This window comes from Egretta garzetta, unplaced genomic scaffold, assembly GCF_000687185.1.
Source record: "Egretta garzetta isolate BGI_Z169 unplaced genomic scaffold, ASM68718v1 scaffold589, whole genome shotgun sequence".
NCBI classification, from domain to species: domain Eukaryota; kingdom Metazoa; phylum Chordata; class Aves; order Pelecaniformes; family Ardeidae; genus Egretta; species Egretta garzetta.
This window is the reverse complement of record NW_009266282.1, coordinates 214590-233863: the sequence shown is the minus strand read 5'-3', so window position 1 is coordinate 233863 and position 19274 is coordinate 214590. Positions and strand designations below refer to the sequence as shown.

General features: G+C 42.3%; 1 protein-coding gene across 1 annotated transcript in view; it reads right to left on the bottom strand.

Moving 5' to 3' along the window:
• MYH10 (myosin heavy chain 10) overlaps positions 1–19274 on the bottom strand; it is a 102065-nt gene that overhangs the window by 62787 nt on the left and 20004 nt on the right. The window contains 1 exon segment of the mRNA XM_009647238.2: positions 4016–4043. Within this exon segment, the coding sequence (XP_009645533.1) occupies positions 4016–4043 (28 nt within the window).

Here is a 19274-nt window from a genome sequence, read left to right as displayed (position 1 = left end):
AGATGAGAAGATGTCTCAAGCCTTTTATGAGCTGCCAAAGGAGTTTCTGAAACCACCTCCGGTGCGGTTAAGACACGCTCCTTCTACCTTATTACCTTCTTTATTCCTGCTTTAGTCTAAGACCTGTAAAACCAGTGGCATGGAAGGGAAGCACATAAAGTTTACCTCTTCACCACAGAATCAGCAATGTAATAGAAATCCTGGACACCAGCCCACTCTTGATCAAAACACAAGACCTCCTCCTAGCCTGCTACACAAGGAAGTTTGCCATGGCCTTGTCCCATTCATGAAGAGGATTTAACATCCCAGCCAGCCAGATGTCAAGTACTGAGTTTATAATGCAAACCTGACAAAAGAATACAGCTCTCCCATGAAGCCCACGGGGGAAACCACAGTAGGGACAGTATCGCAGTGGGCAGCTGTATGTAGACTGTGTTTGTTCAAAAGATGCATGTAGGGGAATACAAATGGTTTTGATAGCACTTCTCTGAATTGGATACAGAGCTGAAAAGCCACCTAAGACAAACCTATTTGAAAAGTAGTGTTTATTAGCCTGAACAGCAGCCTGCTAACCCTTACTATCCTTTTTTGTAGTCAGCATCTAAACAATGCTGATGGTTGGACAGTGTTAACAAGGTGTCCTGGGCTATCATGGAACTTTGGCAGTCAACTTCAAGATGACTGCACCTGTGGAGGTTGAACCCCATACACCAGTACAGGCTAGAAAGCAGCTCTGCTGAGATGGACCTGGGAGTCCTGGTGGATGACAAGCTGACCATGAGCCAGCAGTGTGCCAAGAAGGCCAATGGTATCCTGGGGTGCATTAAAAGGAATGTGGCCAGCAGGTCGTGGGAGGTTGTCCTCCCTCTCTACTCTGCCCTGGTGAGACCCCACCTGGAGCACTGTGTCCAGTTCCGGGCTCCCTGGTTCAAGAAGGATGAGGAACTCCTAGAAAGAGTTCAGAGGAGAGCAACAAGGATGCTAAAGGGACCAGACCATCTACCCTATGAGGAAAGGCTGAGAGAGTTGGGCTTGTTTAGCCTGAAGAAGAGAAGACTGAGAGGGGACCTCATCAACACATACAAATATTTTAAGGGTAAATGTCATGAGGACAGAGCCAGACTCTTTGCAGTGGTGCCCAGTGACAGGACAAGGGGCAATAGGTACAAACTGAAACATAAGAGGTTTCAGTTGAATAGGAGGAAAAACTTCTTTACTCTGAGGGTGACAGAGCACTGGAACAGGCTGCCCAGGGGGGTTGTGGAGTCTCCTTCTCTGGAGATATTCAAAGCCTGCCTGGACGAAGTCCTGTGTAACATGGTCTAGGTGAACCTGCTTTAGCAGGAGGGTTGGACTAGATGATCTCCCCAGGTCCCTACCAGCCCTTGCCATTCTGTGATTGTGTGATTCTGTGACACAAACACCTTGAATCCCAGCATCTATCACATCATGAGTGTTCATATTCTCAAAAGGTAAGACCTAGACCGGATGGTCTTTGGTCCTGCACATCCAGTTTGGAGATAATATGTCTTACCCTTCATAATTCTGAGGCCACAGATCTGTCCACATTACTGAGGAAATTCATGTTTCCTTGTAAACCTTGTTTGGTGACATTGGTCTTTTCAACCTTGTTTTTCTTTATGCTGCTGTGTAAGTACTTCAGTAAGAAATGCAAGTTAAAGCAGCAAGACAGCCAACAGAGCCTGGAAACTGTTGCTCAGAAACTCAGCTTTATTAAGATTCTGCAACACTTCTGTTAAGTGTAGCCTTTAACACAGGTACAACCAAGACACTGCAAAGGCAGCAAAACCTGTCCAGCATCATGGTACTAATAGTCTCAATACTTAGTTTTGCAGTATGATTCCAGGACAGTGTTGAAATACTTCGGAGATGTATAGTTCACTTAGCACCAGCTTCTGAAATTTTACACGGAGTAGTAGGTTTGTCACCAAACATTTTACATGTCGAACAGAAAAGATATCCTCAGGGCCATCTCTGAGGATCTTACTATTAGGACTGCACTCAGAGCAGTCCCCAGCAGCTCCAAACTTCAGTACTGGTTATGGTCACATCCTCTCAGGGCCTGACTGTAAGGACGTGTGCCCATTCCCCACCCCTCACCCTGCTGGAAGCAAGCTTTTCTCTGCAAACGGGTATACAGCAAGCAGCTTATCAACTGCCTAGCCAAGACGTGGAACCTGTCACAAGATCCAGATATTTTGTGCTGAAGTGTGCTGTACCTGATGTAAACCAGGGTTCAATTGTCTGTTCAGTACAGAAGGATCAAAAGCTTACAGTAACCTTACAGCTGAGGTAATAACAAAATTGAAGGCAAGAGAGCTTAAAGGCTTTCTAATTTGCAAGTGAACAACCAGATGTTCACTAAATCCTGTAGCACTGCCATCCCAACCTTTGCAGTCTCAGCTGACCATGTAAAGGAGCACAAAGTTCATGCATAGGCACAAAGCATGAAGCTACTTCAAAAAAATTCACCTGGGGCAAGCACATACTGTCAAAGCATCCACAAACACACAAGAACAAAGCTTTTTTTTTTCCACTCTGGGATCCCATCCCTGTTTTGAGGGCTGTTTTGTACATTGCACATGAAGTAGTCATCACATGAAAACAGAAGTCCTACCAAGAGCAGGAACCACAGACCTAGACAAGCCTGTGTTAACTGGATCAACTTCTATCTTGGCTACAGAACTGCATTTGCTTCTGTGTCCTTAGGCCCCATGAATCTTGTATTCATAGTAACCATAGTTCAAAAAAGCATGGCTTGAAAGGATCCACCTTCAGTCTTGTATGGAGTCTGATAGTTAAAGCACTTTTGTAGTAAGCAGGAGATGAAGATTTGAATCCGTTCATGTAAAGAAGGAAACTGAACCCAGGTCTCTTTCCAGCAATTAATCTAACCATCAAGCTATTTCAGGAAGCAGGCATCCTCACAAACTATGGCCTCAATGCAGCTGGTATGCACTGGCACACAGTATGGTCAACTGATCGCACAACCAAGTCAGAGGCATGCAAGCTACCGTATCTTCCCTCTCCCCCTCAGATAATTAAATCTGTTAGTTTATACCTAAGACTGCTAACTGGCAAGCAGTTTCAGAACGGTGCCAAGGTGTGGTTTCACAACACCGATGAACCACCCTAAAGCCCAGGCTGCTACCAACAGAGGCCGTTCCCCTCTGGCATGTTCAAACCTCCTGCTTCAGGCCAGTACTCCTCCGAGCCCACCGAGCACAGACCCAGAGAAGTAAACTGCTGAAAAGCATTGTTCTGTGGCAAGGTCAGTTTTCTGCCAGCTTCGCTTCCTGGACTAGCTTATCATGTTGGCTGCCAACCCCCAGTGCTCGCACAAGAGGCTGCAGACACACACAGCCTATGTGCGAAAGTAACAGAAACAGGATCACCCCTTTTAACAGCAGCCCAAAGACAGATCAGCTCGGTAGTGCCATAAGCCCGAAAGCACATTCGTACTCTGACTACCCCACCATTGCATTTCCAGAGCCCAGAGCAATTTAAGCTGAAGCTAGAAATTTGCTCATGGCTGGGGCAAATTCAGGTACACACAGAAAGCAAAAGTAAACCTTAGTGTCAACTTGTTCAGTTCTCCCATTTGAAGCAGATCCAAAGCTAAGCTGCTGCTCAGCAGGGTTCTAGACCAACTTTTGATTCATGTCCCCCTCAGGCTACTGATTGAGTAGCTACAGCACGGCATTTCAGACAGACATACATTTTTTAAAGCTTTTTGTTTCTGATTCAGATCTCTTGACCAACATTTTTAAAGTACATTTCTTAAATGGCACATGCCTATAAAACTTTCAGTAAGGTGAATTACAGTATTGAAAGAATATATCCCCACATTAAATATCACTTCATGCTACATCTTTAACCATTAGTCACTGCCTGTCAGGATTAAAGACCAAGTTTTGACTACTGCAGCTGTATCGAAGACACCTTTCACGGTAAAAGATTTCCAAAAATGCCCAAATAAAAAGCGTTCACTTACGTGCAGAGAATTGATTGGTCCTCACGGTCTGCAAAACAAGAACAAACATGGTTACAGCTTTTTGTTTATGCTGTCCTGTAATTTGCAAGACAGTTTATTTTAAATGAATGTTTCAAAACAATCCAGCTTTTCAGCTTAACAATTCTAAGGACACTCTCAAGCAATTTTAATATCCCTTAAATTTTACAGTTCACACACCCACCCTCAAACAACAGCTTAGACACTCTTAAAAGTTCTGCCATTTCATATAATAACCCCAAAATTTTGGTTAAATTTAATAGTCACCCACAGTAATCTTTTTAACCATGCTTTCAGACAAAGCTGGCTGAACAGCTTTTATTCTGTATGCACCCTTTCCCAGATTAATCAAATTATTTAAAATCTTAAGTATTAAGAAAAAAAAAAAACACACAACAACAATGTTTTAGGTATACAATACTAATGACCAGACACCTGGAAATAGTACTGATATCTCCAGCAAACAAGTACTTCACAGATATTTTTGTTCCCTTCTTTTCTTTTGTTGTTGGTTTTTTTTTTTTTTTTTTTTTTTTTTTTTTTTTTTTTTTTTTTTTTTCAGTGAACATGCAAGCCTGAAGCGCTTCCGTAGCTTAGCTTATTCATTAAAGACTTGTCAAAAGGACATCCAAGGAAATACCTAACAGAGCCGACCTCTGCAATATGGTGTGGCTCAGCACTTGTGACACCTACTGCCACACTCGTGACCTTTGGAAAGAATGCCTGAAGGTCAGTTATACCCTGCAAGAGGTATTTCATGGTTACAGGAGCATTACAGAACATATTTCAACATCATACACTCGATATTAAAAATCATATCATCAAAACATTCAAATACACCTGCAAAAAGGTAAAAGTGTTTCAGTTAAAGGTGTTCACCCCCTGTTTGAACCAGGGTTTTTAATGAGTTCCAACATCTTTTTCATAAATGTGCATCACAAAGATCTTGCTTTTACACTTCAGCTGCTTCTCACTAGCTCCAAAAGAACACAATCCCGCAAGCTCAGAACTTCAGACAGGTTTTCTGTTATGACTGGTAATTTGTAATAGATTACGTTATAATAAATAAAAATCAAGCTTTGATTTGTTCAAGTGTAAAGCTCAGGACTACACGTTAGGCTCCCTACCACTCTCTGCATACACCCCTTCTCCTTGAACGTGAGGCTCTGACGGACCACAAAAAGGAAGCAATTGGGATGTGATGGTCATTATTCCTTTGAGGACACAGAGTTCAATACCAGCAGGATGAACAGACAGTTTCAGTTGCTACAAGGCAACTTTTCCCCACATGCTTACTAAGTTTGAAACAGATCTATGCCCACATACATACAACCTCAATACATTCATGACCATTTCTGGTAAGCAGAATAACGTAAACAACATTTCACATTGTTTCTAAATGGCTCCAGAAAAACTATTGTTATACTGAATTGCAAATTACTACTGAGTTTTGTAGACTGTATGAAAACAGTCAATCCTACCTATGTAGTGACCTGAGCTCATAGCGCTGTTGGATAACAATTAGTATTGAAGAAGAATTTCAACTTTAGCTGGGGAGCAAGTAAAAAAAAAAAAAAAAAAAATCCAGCAGCGAGCTGTGCTTCCCCCATTACACTGCCTGACGAACCACCCAGATACAACAGCAGCTCATGCTCAGCCACAGCAGCTCCCTGAGCAGGCTTGCCACCCAGCAGCAGAAATACAAGTTTCAGCACAGACAGGCAGGACTGCCAGTCAGGGGTTTAGATCAGCTTACAGGCTGCCAGGGAGCCTGGCAACTGAGGTATACAGCCATAATAAAGACAGGCTGCTGTTGAAGGGGCAATCATATCCCATCCCCTTCCTCCAGCTGTGCCAGCACCCATGTCATCTGTGTAGCACAGCCAAGGGGTGAGCTGCCCGACAAACTGCTTTTTAGTCTGATTTGTGTTGAGCTGGATCAGAGCCCTCTATGTGCCCTGTACGACTGTGCAAGAAATGGTACTGGTGAACGGGAGACATGAGATGCTGTTTCTATACAGCAGCCCCAATTTACATTGGATCAAAAGGCTCATATAGACACAACGCATCTAAAAAAACAAATCAGCTAAAAAAGACCTGGTCTCAGCAAAATACTGTTATTTTAATTAGTTTATGAATAGAAGGTTTGAAGGACATGAAGTCAAATTTTCAAAGCAGGCAGATGCTACCACGTATTGCTGCAGCTGGCTAAACGAGAGGCCTGTGGACTGCACCACTGGCAAGTGTTAGACTACATTTAACATCAAGTTAAATGAGGTGCTTTCTGACTGAAAAATGTTAAATACAGGCAAGCAGTTGTACTTTGAACCCCTTGTACTAGCTTGTTCAAAAGTGGCAAGAAAGACCAGTGACCCTCTTACCCATTGTGCAAACTGCATTGGGTTGCACTTCACCAGGAGCACAAGTCAAATGCTGCACCCACGTGACTATTTGTGTCCTGCAAGCAGATGTTAGCTCCAAAAATCCTACCTATAGGGTAACAAACAGAGCAGAATGATTGTAGTAGGAGAGCAGAATAATATTAGTTTAGAGTATTAAAAACAAGAAAGAAAGTAAGATTCAGAAAGTTGGTGATACTCCTGACAAGTCTGCAGGGATAGTAGCCATCGTTTCCTACATCTGCATGATAACATACTACCTTCTGTACAGACACACCAAAAAAAAAAAAAAAGGAAGGGTGAAGCCTGTGACTGCAAGAAATAAAAGGTGAGAGGAGGCAAAAGCAGTGGGAGGTATGACAAAACAAATGTTAAGAGAACATTCCAAAAGAAGTTTACTGTGTCCAGTTCTGGGCTCCCCAGTTCAAGAAAGATTAGGAACTCCTAGAGAGTCCAGAGGAATGCAACAAAGATGAGGGGACTGGAGCATCTCCCCTATGAGGAAAGGCTGAGGGAGCTGGGCTTATTTAGCCTGGAGAAGAGAAGGCTGAGAGGGATCTCATACAAACAAATATCTTAAGGGTGGAAGTCATGAGGACGGAGCCAGACTCTTCGCAGTGGTGCCCAGCAACAGGACAAGGGGCAATGGGCACAAACTGAAGCAGAAGAGGTTCCAGTTGAACATGAAGAACTTCTTTGAGGGTGACCGAGCCCTGGCACAGGCTGCCCAGGGGGGCTGTGGAGTCTCCTCCTCTGGAGATACTCAAAGCCCGCCTGGACGATGTCCTGTGCCCCCTGCTCTGGGTGAGCCTGCTTGAGCAGGGGGGTTGGCCTGGGTGATCTCCCGAGGTCCCTTCCAACCCCTGCCATTCTGGGATTCTTCTGGTTTCTACATATGGCAGCTGGTCTTACAAGTCCCACCAGAAAACTTCTTGGTACCAGCAGGAGACAAACACCAGAACTCCAGCACTCAGATGTACCATATGCCCAGCTGTCAGCACAAACTAGAAAAAGAGGGCAACTTTCTGTCCCTGACCTGTTTCCAGCAGTAGCTAACAGTGACTCCTGCACTTCACAGGCAACTCCATATGCCAGAAAAAAAAAAATTCAAGGTAACACAGGACAGAACAAATGTTTGTTCTTTTAGAAGAAATTGCTGAAGGAATGCCAAGTTGGTACCATGAGTAGAGTGGAAAGTTAGTATTTCCTAACTTTAATATTTATTGAGACATTTCCTGAAGTGACAACTTGATTTGCCCCTCAAGAATAACGGCTCTCTGTAGCTACACCACTTCATCAAAAAATACAGTCCCCTCTAAACTACAGCTCTTCAGTTTATCACTTCTTAAAACCTTAAAAACACAGGTAACATTTGCCTTGAAATCAAAAGTGGTTTATTTAAAGCTAATGCACATTTGTCAATGCTTTCTATCATGACATATTTCACCTGTCCATTACCACACAAAGCTAGTGTTCCGCAACATGCAAGACACGCTGTGTAAGTGAATTTTACCCAATTAGTCCTACAAAAAGTCTGCAAGCCCAGACAGTTGTACATATTTTGTCATTGCTAGAAGCTCCAGCAAGTACAACAGAGCTTTTTTATTTTCTGTGTCCAGGCACCTGAACTGACACAGACCTTATGAAGAAGTTACCAAGTACTCAAGTATGTTACTCCAAATCCATTTTTCTGTGCCCACCTGGACTCTGAACCTCACAGACTACAGAAGTGGGAATAAGACAACAGCAAGCTTCAAATTTTGCCTTCTGATCGATCACTTACACTAATGGCCAGTTCCAGCATCTAGCACTCAATTAACAGTAACAAAAAATTACAGCTTAAAGGCTGAGGATGCTGCTTTATGCACTGTCAAATGCCAGATGTCTTTTGTCCCAAGAAGGAGAGCTGATCGCTCTGGACTCATTCTGAAAAAGATTCTGACAAAATTACTAACATGGAAGAGTTACTTACGGTTTGTTTGTTTTGATCTTTTCCTCCCCCAAACAACACAATTTATCTGCAGTCTTGATTTCAAAGCAACTGGTCCCCTCCCTAAAGGCTCCTTAGAGCACTAACTACATGTTAGCCTGTGTTTTGAAAGAACTGAACCCTTATCTGACATTTTTGCCAGATTTGTTTTCTGGGGCAGGGAAGAAGCACAAAAGTTCTCATCTTTGAACATACATCTCCATAAAACTTCCAAAAAAACTGTGCGATTCTGTGACCCAGCTTCAACCTGAAGGGCAGCAGGCAGCCCACAAGGCAGGTTTTTTTTTTTTTTTTTAATGACAGAGAACATGCCTAACTCTTAAAAATAATCTGCTATCCTTTGCAGAAGTTTTAATAGCAATTTTTTATTAAAGCCACATAGTTTCGAGGTGGTTGTTCATGGAAACCTAAAAATATTTGGAAAACACTTAACTTTCTACACAAGTCTCGTGATTCTTAAGAACAGACCAAAAACATCTCTCTCCAGCAAAGTCTGCATGAGATAACATCACACCATCAGACAGAGATTTGTGGGAATACATAAAGACTAGAGCAATTCCACAAATCCCTTGGGATTTATAAGCAAGTTGCAGGAATAAAAAGAAGAACAAGTTAGCAGACAATCCTCATCTCCAACCTTTAGAGCAACTGAAATAGGAAATACAAATAAGTTACTCTTAGGAATAGCATTAGAGAATTTGACATTAGTTGCCTCTAACTCCACAGAACTGGCGAGAAAGTGTGTTGGTCTGGAATGGTTGATACTCTGGACAAAGTCACAACAGGTTTGTTACATTTTGAGCACAAAAGCAGATGACTTAGGGGGGAGAACCACCTATAAGATGACTTAGATAACACAGTTTTTACTATCAGCACTAAATATCTTTCAAGTTACTCCCCTATAACCCAGTATAGTTTGATTAAAAGGCTGAGCCAAACTAACAGACTCCAGTCTCTTAGGGAAAGGAGCATCACGTTTCTGCCATACCCACAGCCCAGCTTCTGTCCTCTGAGCAGACTCTGGTGCCTGTCTGATCACAGGTTAAAGCAACTCAACTCCCTAATCAAAGATACCCAGAAAGTCAATTTAACTCAGTCAGATGAATATAAGCATGAGGACAAGAACATGGTAGGAGGGGATGAAATAAGAGGACCAAGCTATCTATAAAACCAACCCTTTGGTTTTAAACCAATGCATCAAGAGAAGCATGGCCAGCAGGTCGAGGGAGGGGATTCTGCCCCTCTACTCTGCTCTGGTGAGACCTCACCTGGGGCCCTGCATCCAGCTCTGGAGCCCTCAGCACAAGAAGGACATGGAACTGTTGGAGCAGGGCAAGAGGAGGGCTACTAAAATGATCCGAGGGCTGGAGCACCTCTCTTATGAGGACAGGCTGGGAAAGTTGGGGTTGTTCAGCCTGGAGAAGAGAAGGCTGCGGGGAGACCTGATAGCAGCCTTTCAGTACTTAAAGGGAGCCTATAGGAAAGATGGGGAAAATCTTTTTAGTAGGGCCAGCTGTGACAGGACAAGGGGCAATGGTTTTAAACTAAACGAGGATAGGTTTAGACTGGATCTAAGGAAGAAATTCTTTCCAATGAGGGTAGTGAAACACTGGAACAGGTTGCCCAGAAAAGAGGGGGAGGGCCCATCCCTGGAAAAGTTCAAGGTCAGGTTGGACGGGGCTCTGAGCAACCTGATCTGGTTGAAGGTGTCCCTGCTCCCTGGAGGGGGTTGGACTAGATGACCTCTAAAGGTCCCTTCCAACCCAAAACGTTCTATGATTTGTCCCATTGGAATCTACCACTTTAGAGATATACAGCTTGGATTTAAGTATATCCCAAGACCATCACATTCAATTTGCACAGAGAAGGGTTACTACAGCATTCTTAATTTGAAAAACAAATTTCCAAAATTATGCAGAGTCTATGAATAAAAACAAAATCTGATTTTCCGCTTGTGAAATAAGCTTTCTATAGACCTGTATGTCCTTTGGAATGGAAGAATTTGGAAGCACAAAGGCAATACAACCTGACACTAGCCTTAGGCTGAAGCTACCCTGCTGCTGTAATTGAACTTGAGCTGCCACTGATGTCTCTGCTTCCCCTGCCCAGTTTCACCATCCCATTCCTCCCTTTGAACCGGCAGCCGATCATGCAGATGCATGAGCTGCTAGTTCAAGTAGCTGATAGAAGTAACAAAATTTAGTTTTCAACCAGATCAGCTCCCTGATCCAGTTCATAACACAGCCACACAAACACTGGAACTGGTGTATGGGAAGCAAGAGAACCACCTCTTGTCCCAGCTACCCACACTCTGGTCACCCTAAAGCCATCGCCAAAGCATACTCCCCGGCTGCAAACCATGCCAGAGCAGGTAGCTGCTGCCAGCAGAAGCTGCCACCTCCTCCATCCCCAGCCTACATTCATACTGCCTCCTGCCAGCCAGCTCCAGTAGTCACCTTCACCTACCATGAGCCGATCAGGGAGCCATACAAGCAGAAAAGTAATCCTATCAAAACATATAAAAGGGGAAAAAAACCCCAAAGGAGCAGCCAGCACAAGGGAGATGGAGCAACGAATAACCAGAGTGAGTCTTACCCTTTTGGCAGCAGCTAATCATTAGATAGGCTTAGGCTGTATCAAGCTATATATTTAGCATCTGGAAGTATCAGACATCGAAGCATTTCTTTCACTCTTGCTCTCCTCCTCCTTTTGCTTCCACCCAAAGGAAGGCTGACTCTCAGGCCACAAGGCAAGAATCAGCCACCGTGTTTAACACCTACTACCACAGAGCTGAAAGATATCTCACTGATGCAAGAAGCAGCAGCCACATTAGGAAAACATGGTCGTACAACGCTGAACAGTACAAATGCTTTAAAGAGAGACCAAGGAGAACTACCAGACTACAAGAAACTCTCTTAAACCTACTTTGCTCTCGTCTCCCCGGAGGAATATGCTCTGAGGACAGCAACTGGCAGCTCCTCAGACAAACCTATTGCCTGGCTGCAAAAGAGCTGCCACGTTTTCTTCTTTGAAAATTCAGTAAGAATAGATCCTGATGTTTACCTTACTATGTATATATATATAAGATATATTACATAATCATAATATACATAAGATAATATACAATAAGATGCATGAAGTTTTGACTGGAAGAATACAAAACATTTTATTCCACATCCCTTCTCTCACCAAGCTATGGAAGGATTTTTCCCCGCCAAACTAACAGACTAGACCTAATAAAACCCCCGTTAACTCTGGGGAAGGTTCCAGATGTACATTAAACACATTTGTTGGGTAGTTGGTTCAGGCAGGATGTTCTGAAAAGTCATAGCTCAAAGCTATAGAGTCTGTCTACAAAAGAACTACTGTATTTTAACAGAGCAGCTTTTCTTAAAAGCATGACTTAGTTCTGCTTTAGTCACACTACAGTCATTCATAAATCGATACAAGATAATCAAACAGAAAAGGAAGAATTTGTCTTCAAGTTTCCTACAGAAACTCAAAGGGAGTAGCATTGCAAGCACACAAATTTTATCAGAACTGAGCTTAAAAGTAAACGGATGCCCACCCTCTGCAACTGTCTTTGCTCCAATTGCCCTTTTACACCAAGTACTGCAAACGTCCAAATCTGCCTTCACCCCTCATGGTTTGACTCTGAATGAATGGAAGCAGCCATCTGGAGCTATCCCACACAGTGAAGCGCCCAAATAGAAAACCAGTTTTTGAGCTTAATGCAAATACACACACCTATGAAAACAATTCCATAGATGCATTACATTAAATCTGAAAGCAGGCATCTCCAATTACTTTGACAGCAACTACAATTCTTGTCAAACACAGTAACTTTCATACAAACACTGACTGTCTCACAATCCCACCACCCTTCCTATAAGCATCTTGCCTTTTGCATCCAGCCTTTATTTAGGTAAGAACACGAAATAAGTGTGCCAAGATAAAAAGGTTAATTCTAGAAAAGCAGTGAAAATGGATGCACGTGAGTATTAACCTGCTTTTCTGACTCAGGCTGAAGAAAAAGCTGTGAGCTACTACACATACAGCAGGAAATTATGGAGTTCTCATTTGCAGGCATATCGAGGGCTGTCCTCCCTAACACAAGATCTTGCGACTCATTCCTTTTGACATAGCCTTTCCTTTTATTTTTCCAGAGCATGAAATACCTATTCAGCAGCAATAAAGTGTCAGCCTCATTTCTGTAGCCAGCATAACCAAAAAAGTTGATGCTTTTGTTGGGCTGGAAGAAGGCAACTTTGATATTTCCCAAATGGGAGAAATTGGCTTTCCAAAAAGAGACAGTGGTGTAGTGGGAATGGCGGGTTCTTGTTTATTTTTAGACAATATTTAATACTCAGGTGCCATAGCCCATAATCCAAGAAAAGCTTGGTTCCCTGCTTGATAGCCTTGTTTGTTGTGGAAGTCAGGCTTAGAAGATCTGTGTATATTTGCCCTCTGCTGTAGGTGAATAGGCTCAAATATCAGTCTGTTCAAGGACATTTAAAAATTGAATTCCTGACAGTTTTGTGAAAATGGGTCACTGCCTGGAGGCAGGACTACCTTCCCATCAGCACAGATTTTGCTACTGCCAGAGCATCCACAGGATTGGGTCAAACATGCTACATAGCATTATAAAGCATGCCAGTGGTCTGACAATCTGCCGTTCTTCAGTTCCAAGCCCCGAATAGCTTTTTTTTTTCCTTCTTTTCTTTACAGCAAGTCCGACTGAACTGATAAGCACGGGAAGAGATCTGGTTACAGAGATGAAGTATAGCCTTTATATTTTGTGTTTGTCTTTAAAATTGTTGCCTAGTTACTCCATAAACTATCATCAAACACTTAACACCATGAAGTGGCTTGCAACAAACATCTCTAACTAAAGTGTAATAGGAAGACTGACAGGCACAAGTTTGTTTGCAGAGTACCTACCTTACTGCAGACCAAATATACCCTGACACACTTACGCTCACCAGGAGATTTCTGCAATAGCACTGTTTATCCTACATTTCACCTCTACCTTTAGTTGAGCAGTATCTTTACTATGTACAGCTTAGTCATTCACTCCTCAGTGTACATTCTGCAACTGGACAAAAAGACAAGGGCAGTTTAGAGCAGTACAGGCAGTATTTTGCCAACAGTAATCCATTAAACATTCAAGTGAAGTTTCCAGAAAGCATGTAATTTGCTAACACAATACAGCTGACGTTTCAAGCTATAATACCTATATTTAATCAAGCCAGTACTGACTATTTAAGGAAGCTGAACCTACACATGCCCAAAGCACTTGATATGATACATCCACCAGTGCTAAATGAGCTGGACAAGATCATCATCAGGTTACTTCTTTGGGAGGTTTCAGGTGACTAAAAGGATGGAGACATCACAGGTATCTTCAAGAAAGGCAAGTAGGATCATTGCACTGTTCTTCTCAAAGCTGGAAGGAACCTCTGGAGGCTAGAAATGATCAAGGACACTGGTGCTCTTTAGGGGAAAACCATCTCTTGATGTACCTTGAAACTGCACTTATCCTTTTCTTCTGGCCTTGTCATCATCAGCTTATTCATCTATTGGTCAGTTTTTACATCCAAGTCTTATTTGTTTGAAACTGTCAAGCAATGAACTTGCAGAAAATTCTAGTTCTTTGTCCTAAACCACATAATGCTGTAATTTATACTAGAAGAAAGATCAAATTCAGGTGCATTCCACTTCTTATGGGTATCCAGTGCTTTTAAGATTTAGAATAATATTTATCAGTTTTGCTTCATCAGTGCTCAGGCACTTTTCCCACAAAACACTGAAAGCTCCCAATGCTGGCTCAGACACCAGTCCCTGAGGAACTGTATCAAAACTGTCCCTCCAGCCCAATGCTGTCCACTTCAAAGATAAATACAACAGTGCTGTTTTAAATCAATTACCAATTCCCGACTTCACCTGTTTCCCTAGGATTTCCCATATACTGATATGATACAAGACAGAGCCAGCCAGCATCTACTGCATTTCCTCTCCTAGAAACCAGTCTATCCAAGAAAGCTGTCAGGCTGAACTGCTACAAACCACTTTTCTCAGGCCAATATTTCATTCTTGCCTCTTTCATGTACTTTCTCTAATTGCTCCAAGACACCTCCAAGTCTTTAGTGAAGGACTGAGAAAGCACCTCTTCACTGGGGTGGGAGCATCAATGTCAACACTCTGTAGGCATGCCTGCTATTTGTGAAGTTAAAATAACAAAAGCTTTTTTAAAAAAAAAGTTCTATCCCTTACTCTGAAAGATGTGAGATTTGAGATAAATCACAACAGCTGTACTTCAGTGTGCCTCGCTGACTGACTGCGAAATATGTTAGTTATTATCAAATGAAGCATAGCAGAGGTCAGTCAAACCCCAGTCACAGTTTACCCTGCAACTTGTTTATGGTGAACCGTAGCAGTGAATACAAGTATTTCTTGCACATCTACAGCAGGCTTCATGACCACGCTCATCATTCACTCACCCCAGATAGCTCAGGCCACTGCATGAGCACGCTAGCGCAGGGGGCTAAGCTAACACCGCATCATCACACCCTGGAAGAAGCAGCCAAGCTACAAATTAGGGCTATTTTAGAAGTCACAAGTTAGGCATTTGCAACATTAGCTTGAGATTGCCCAAATTCCTAAAGAAGAAATTGTGACATTTGTTTTCAGAGTTGCTAGCCAGGGCTGAATCAGCACAAAAGAAGAAAACAAATAGCTATTAGACTACGTCCTGCCCACTTAATGAAACTGTGGGTAGCTTCTCCATTACATACCAGATAGAATTTGAGGGTTTTTTTTTTTTTTTAGTTCTCACTAAGTTTGAAGCAGCTCAAACATGGTTTATGTTTTCACTGGCAGTGTTTCACTACCTTTATTAACTATCATTAAGAAAAGCTTCAGTAAGTCTAACTTTAGAAATTAAAACAGAGTTGCTACACTTGTGAGCAGAAGTTAATAGGTAACACATTCTCTTCCCTAACATTCATTCAAACAGATATGGATTTATATCAAAACTCGCAAACATCCCTGATCTATTCTGTAATACCAAAGTTATTTAGCCTGTTGAAATGGGTGACTGCTGGAATTTGGGAGATGAGCAGAGAACACTAATCAGCCTTCAGTTTGAAGAAAGACCAGAGGAAACTGCACAGCCCCAAGGGCTGACCCACGCTGTGAGCAACGGCTGAGATGTACAAACAGACAATACACGAAGAGGGAAACAACTTGGCCTGTGAGAGCACTCCTGATGCACCACACCACTGAAGCCAGTGGGGCAGCTACAACTTATGTGACTGATTTACCAGTAATGCCAACAACTGGGTCTCACACAAGCATTTAACACAACTTAGCTGAAGGGCAGTAACAATCCATAAGGCAGCAACTTCTTAAACTGCTCCAGCTAGAGCCGCAAGGGCTTGCTCGCTTATGCTTATTGTTTTTCAAATGGCACAGATGAGCAGTCCTCAGCCTTCCCAATCCATGGCTCCCAAAAAGCTATCCCAGTAGAAAAGAACAGCTCCTAAGTCTTCTACACAGGTCCTCCTTATGCTTACTTTTCAGTTTTTATTTGCATGCTGCTTAGAAGTAACCTAAGATTAGTAGTAGTTGGCAAGCCACAGGCTGGAAGAGGTTTATTTAGACTGTAGAGTATTCAGCTTAGCAGGGGTTTCTATTCTCCATCAACCCTGCTTAAGTTGTTCTGTTTCCCCATGTCATACAATTTTGCCTAGACAAAGATTACACTGTCAACCAAAACAATGTCTCAAGGAGGTCCTTTAACTGTAATATCTGCCATTTAAGCTCACTCAATTAACTTCTGCTCTTTTCCTTCCCAAACAAATAAACAAGCACAAACCACTTAAAATAACTGGCTGTGAACCAACTTTCACTCTAGTGGGCTCTTCCTAAGCTGTTTCATTATGCCTGAACTCAACACGTTTGGGAAGATAGCAAGGTTGGTAACAGTACATAGCTAGGCTTTCTAGTTCCAACACAACATCATCAGTGGTTTGGCTTTTTGTTTTCAGCCACAGAGGGGACAGGACACAGATCATCCAAGCACATCACCCGCACACCCCCTACCCTCCCCACCCGTAAGGTCAGCATCTCTATACACACCAGTGATTTTAACACATCACCTAGCAACAGCTAGGCTAAAAATTCATCAGCATTTTTCTGATGGGTATTTTCCAAGATCCATAACAAGCCTTTTGATGAGTATGTTAATCTGAAAATACTTGAAGTCCCAGATTTGCTCTATAGACTTCTTACACTCTGTTCTTCAGCAGTGGAGTTACTTTTTCCAATCACTGAACACCGTAAGAAGTACTAAAATACTTTCCCAAGAGAACATGTAAAAGCCACCATTACAGTCTCATGAGACGTTCCAGGAGACAAAAGCTCATGAGCTTCCACCACTTTACATGCACAATATAAATACATCCTTCAGCTTTTAAAGATTCCCAGGTACATTCAGGTGTCCTTTCCTTTGGAGGAAAGATGTTGACCTCTATTTCTTTAACATCAAAAGCACTTTTACTCACATGTGCTTGTGCACACACACAAACATTTTGTTCTCCCCTTTGCCATTTTTCTAAACAGTGGCACCATATTCCTTATGCAATTTACAGCGGGGAAATCTTTAAAATCCTCTTCTCTCTCTCTTGTGCACATGTACCTGACGCAAATTTTTGTTCTGGAAGTACAAAGCACTAAGATTCATCTGAGTTTTCGCTGTATCTGCTGATAATTAAAGTAATCCGTCCCTATCAGAAATGGCCATGAACAATCACCATTTATAAGGTGGCTTCAATTGGTGGTTTTTTCTACTTAGCTTAATACTGTTTCCATCTAAAAAAATCTAATGTCTATTACCCTAAGGGGGGTAGTATCCCCCTGTGGGGGGCAGGAGGGGAACAGGAGGAGCATCTCCCCACCAACTACAACTTTTCTCCACACACTTTCAGCACCTAACACCCCCTCTCTTCCAGCCTTAGTCTTCAATAAGAAAAAAGGATGTGAAAACGAAGGATATGAGAAAGAAGAGGATAATTGTAGGAATTTTTGACCCAATAACTACTGTGAATTGATTCCTGTACTAAAGGCAATGTTTCCCCGTGGTTTTTAGAGGGGGGGGAACCTTAATCTCATCTTCTAAATCTATGTCATTTGAGATGCTGAATGTAACCATGAACAGCTACTACTTTAAACAGAGATACAGTAACATTTTAGCAGTTGCCTCTTCTTGGCCAGTTTAACACTGCAGAGTAGCAAGAAATAATACTTATAGAAAGCACCCCAATAAAGACTAATTAAGCTCCATACAGTCATAATAAACAGCTGTGCTACAGTTTCCAATGGTCTCATCAGCCTCTTAAAAGCCAGATGCAGAACATTCCTGCACTCCTACCACTCCCATCACACTCCACCACCCTCCGGTCTTATGAAGACACAGACTATTTCCATTTAATCCATGTGCACTTTTATGTGTGGGTTACAAAGTAAACTTACTGATAGAGCAAGATAGACCACACACACACTTAGAATCGGTATCACACACTCCAACAGCAGAACAGGAAGGACCAAAATTAGCAGGTAAGGCTGATTTCCCAGAACACTTTTCCAGTAGCCAGCAAATTCTCCTGCAATTTCCTGATCCATCATTGTCAAGCTTCAATTTCATAAATTCCTCAAATTGCCTTTTGGACAATCATAGGCGTTCAGCGCCCATTATATCCTGAGGCACAGACCACCACAATTTAGCTATGCTGTTAAAAAAATTGCTTCTTTTTGTTGTTTTGAGCATGTCACTTGAGAATTTCAAGTAATGACCCTTTGTTCTTGAATAGGAAGAGATGGGGCAGAGCAGGGAGGATCCCAATTCCCTCTCCCTGTGCCACTTTGGAATTAGACTTGTTATCTCTGACCTGAATTATTTCCACACTGAATGCAGTTTTGATAATTTCAGTTGTTCTTTGAATGTCTTCCTGTCATATTTCCTCTTCACCCAAAGCACAGAAAGGCCAGAGTTGCATAAAGTGTTGAAAATAAAGTGTATTATAAGTCTATGGCAAAAGTGTTTCCTGGTTTGATCCCTTTTCCAGTTACTCCTCACGGTCTCTACTTTATCTATAACCATTGCTGAACACTGAATTTAGATTTCCACAGATGTGTTTCATTCCCTACAGGTCCTACCCAAGTAGTAACAGCTCCAACACCACTGAAGTTCATTCCCTGCCGTACACCCCAGAGCAGCAGGCTCGCAGGCTTTTCTAACCTCCTGTATGCTCCAAGGTGCAGTTCTTCACACCAGGCTCTCATTTTTGCTACCCTGGATAACAATATAAGCCAGGCACCCTCCTCACAACCTCTTTTCCTTTCTAGACAAGTTTATAAACAAGAAGCATGAACAAGTTCCACAGGGTTTTGAGCAGTAACCCTGCCAAACAGTAAAAGCAGAAAATGGACAAGCTTGGTCAATCTTTAACTGGTTCTTTACATATACGGAGGCTTTTCTTTGTGTTGCAGTTACTTAAGAGCCTCTGGTTAGACTTGCTATCAGATTACTATTGGAAAGCCACATAGGTCATATGAGAAAGCCATCCCTTGTTCATACAGATTCATTCACAGATCAATGCATTTGTGAGGCATGACCTCTCTTTTTAAAAGCCATATGGAGTCTTTATATACGATATGTGTATATATATTCCTGCAAATGCTAGTTTTAGACTTTGGAACAGTTTCTACCAACATGTTTGGCACCAATCATGAGCTTACCGTTCTTCATGTTCCCAGATCTGAAAGGGAATCTCAGAAAGATGGCACCCAGTAG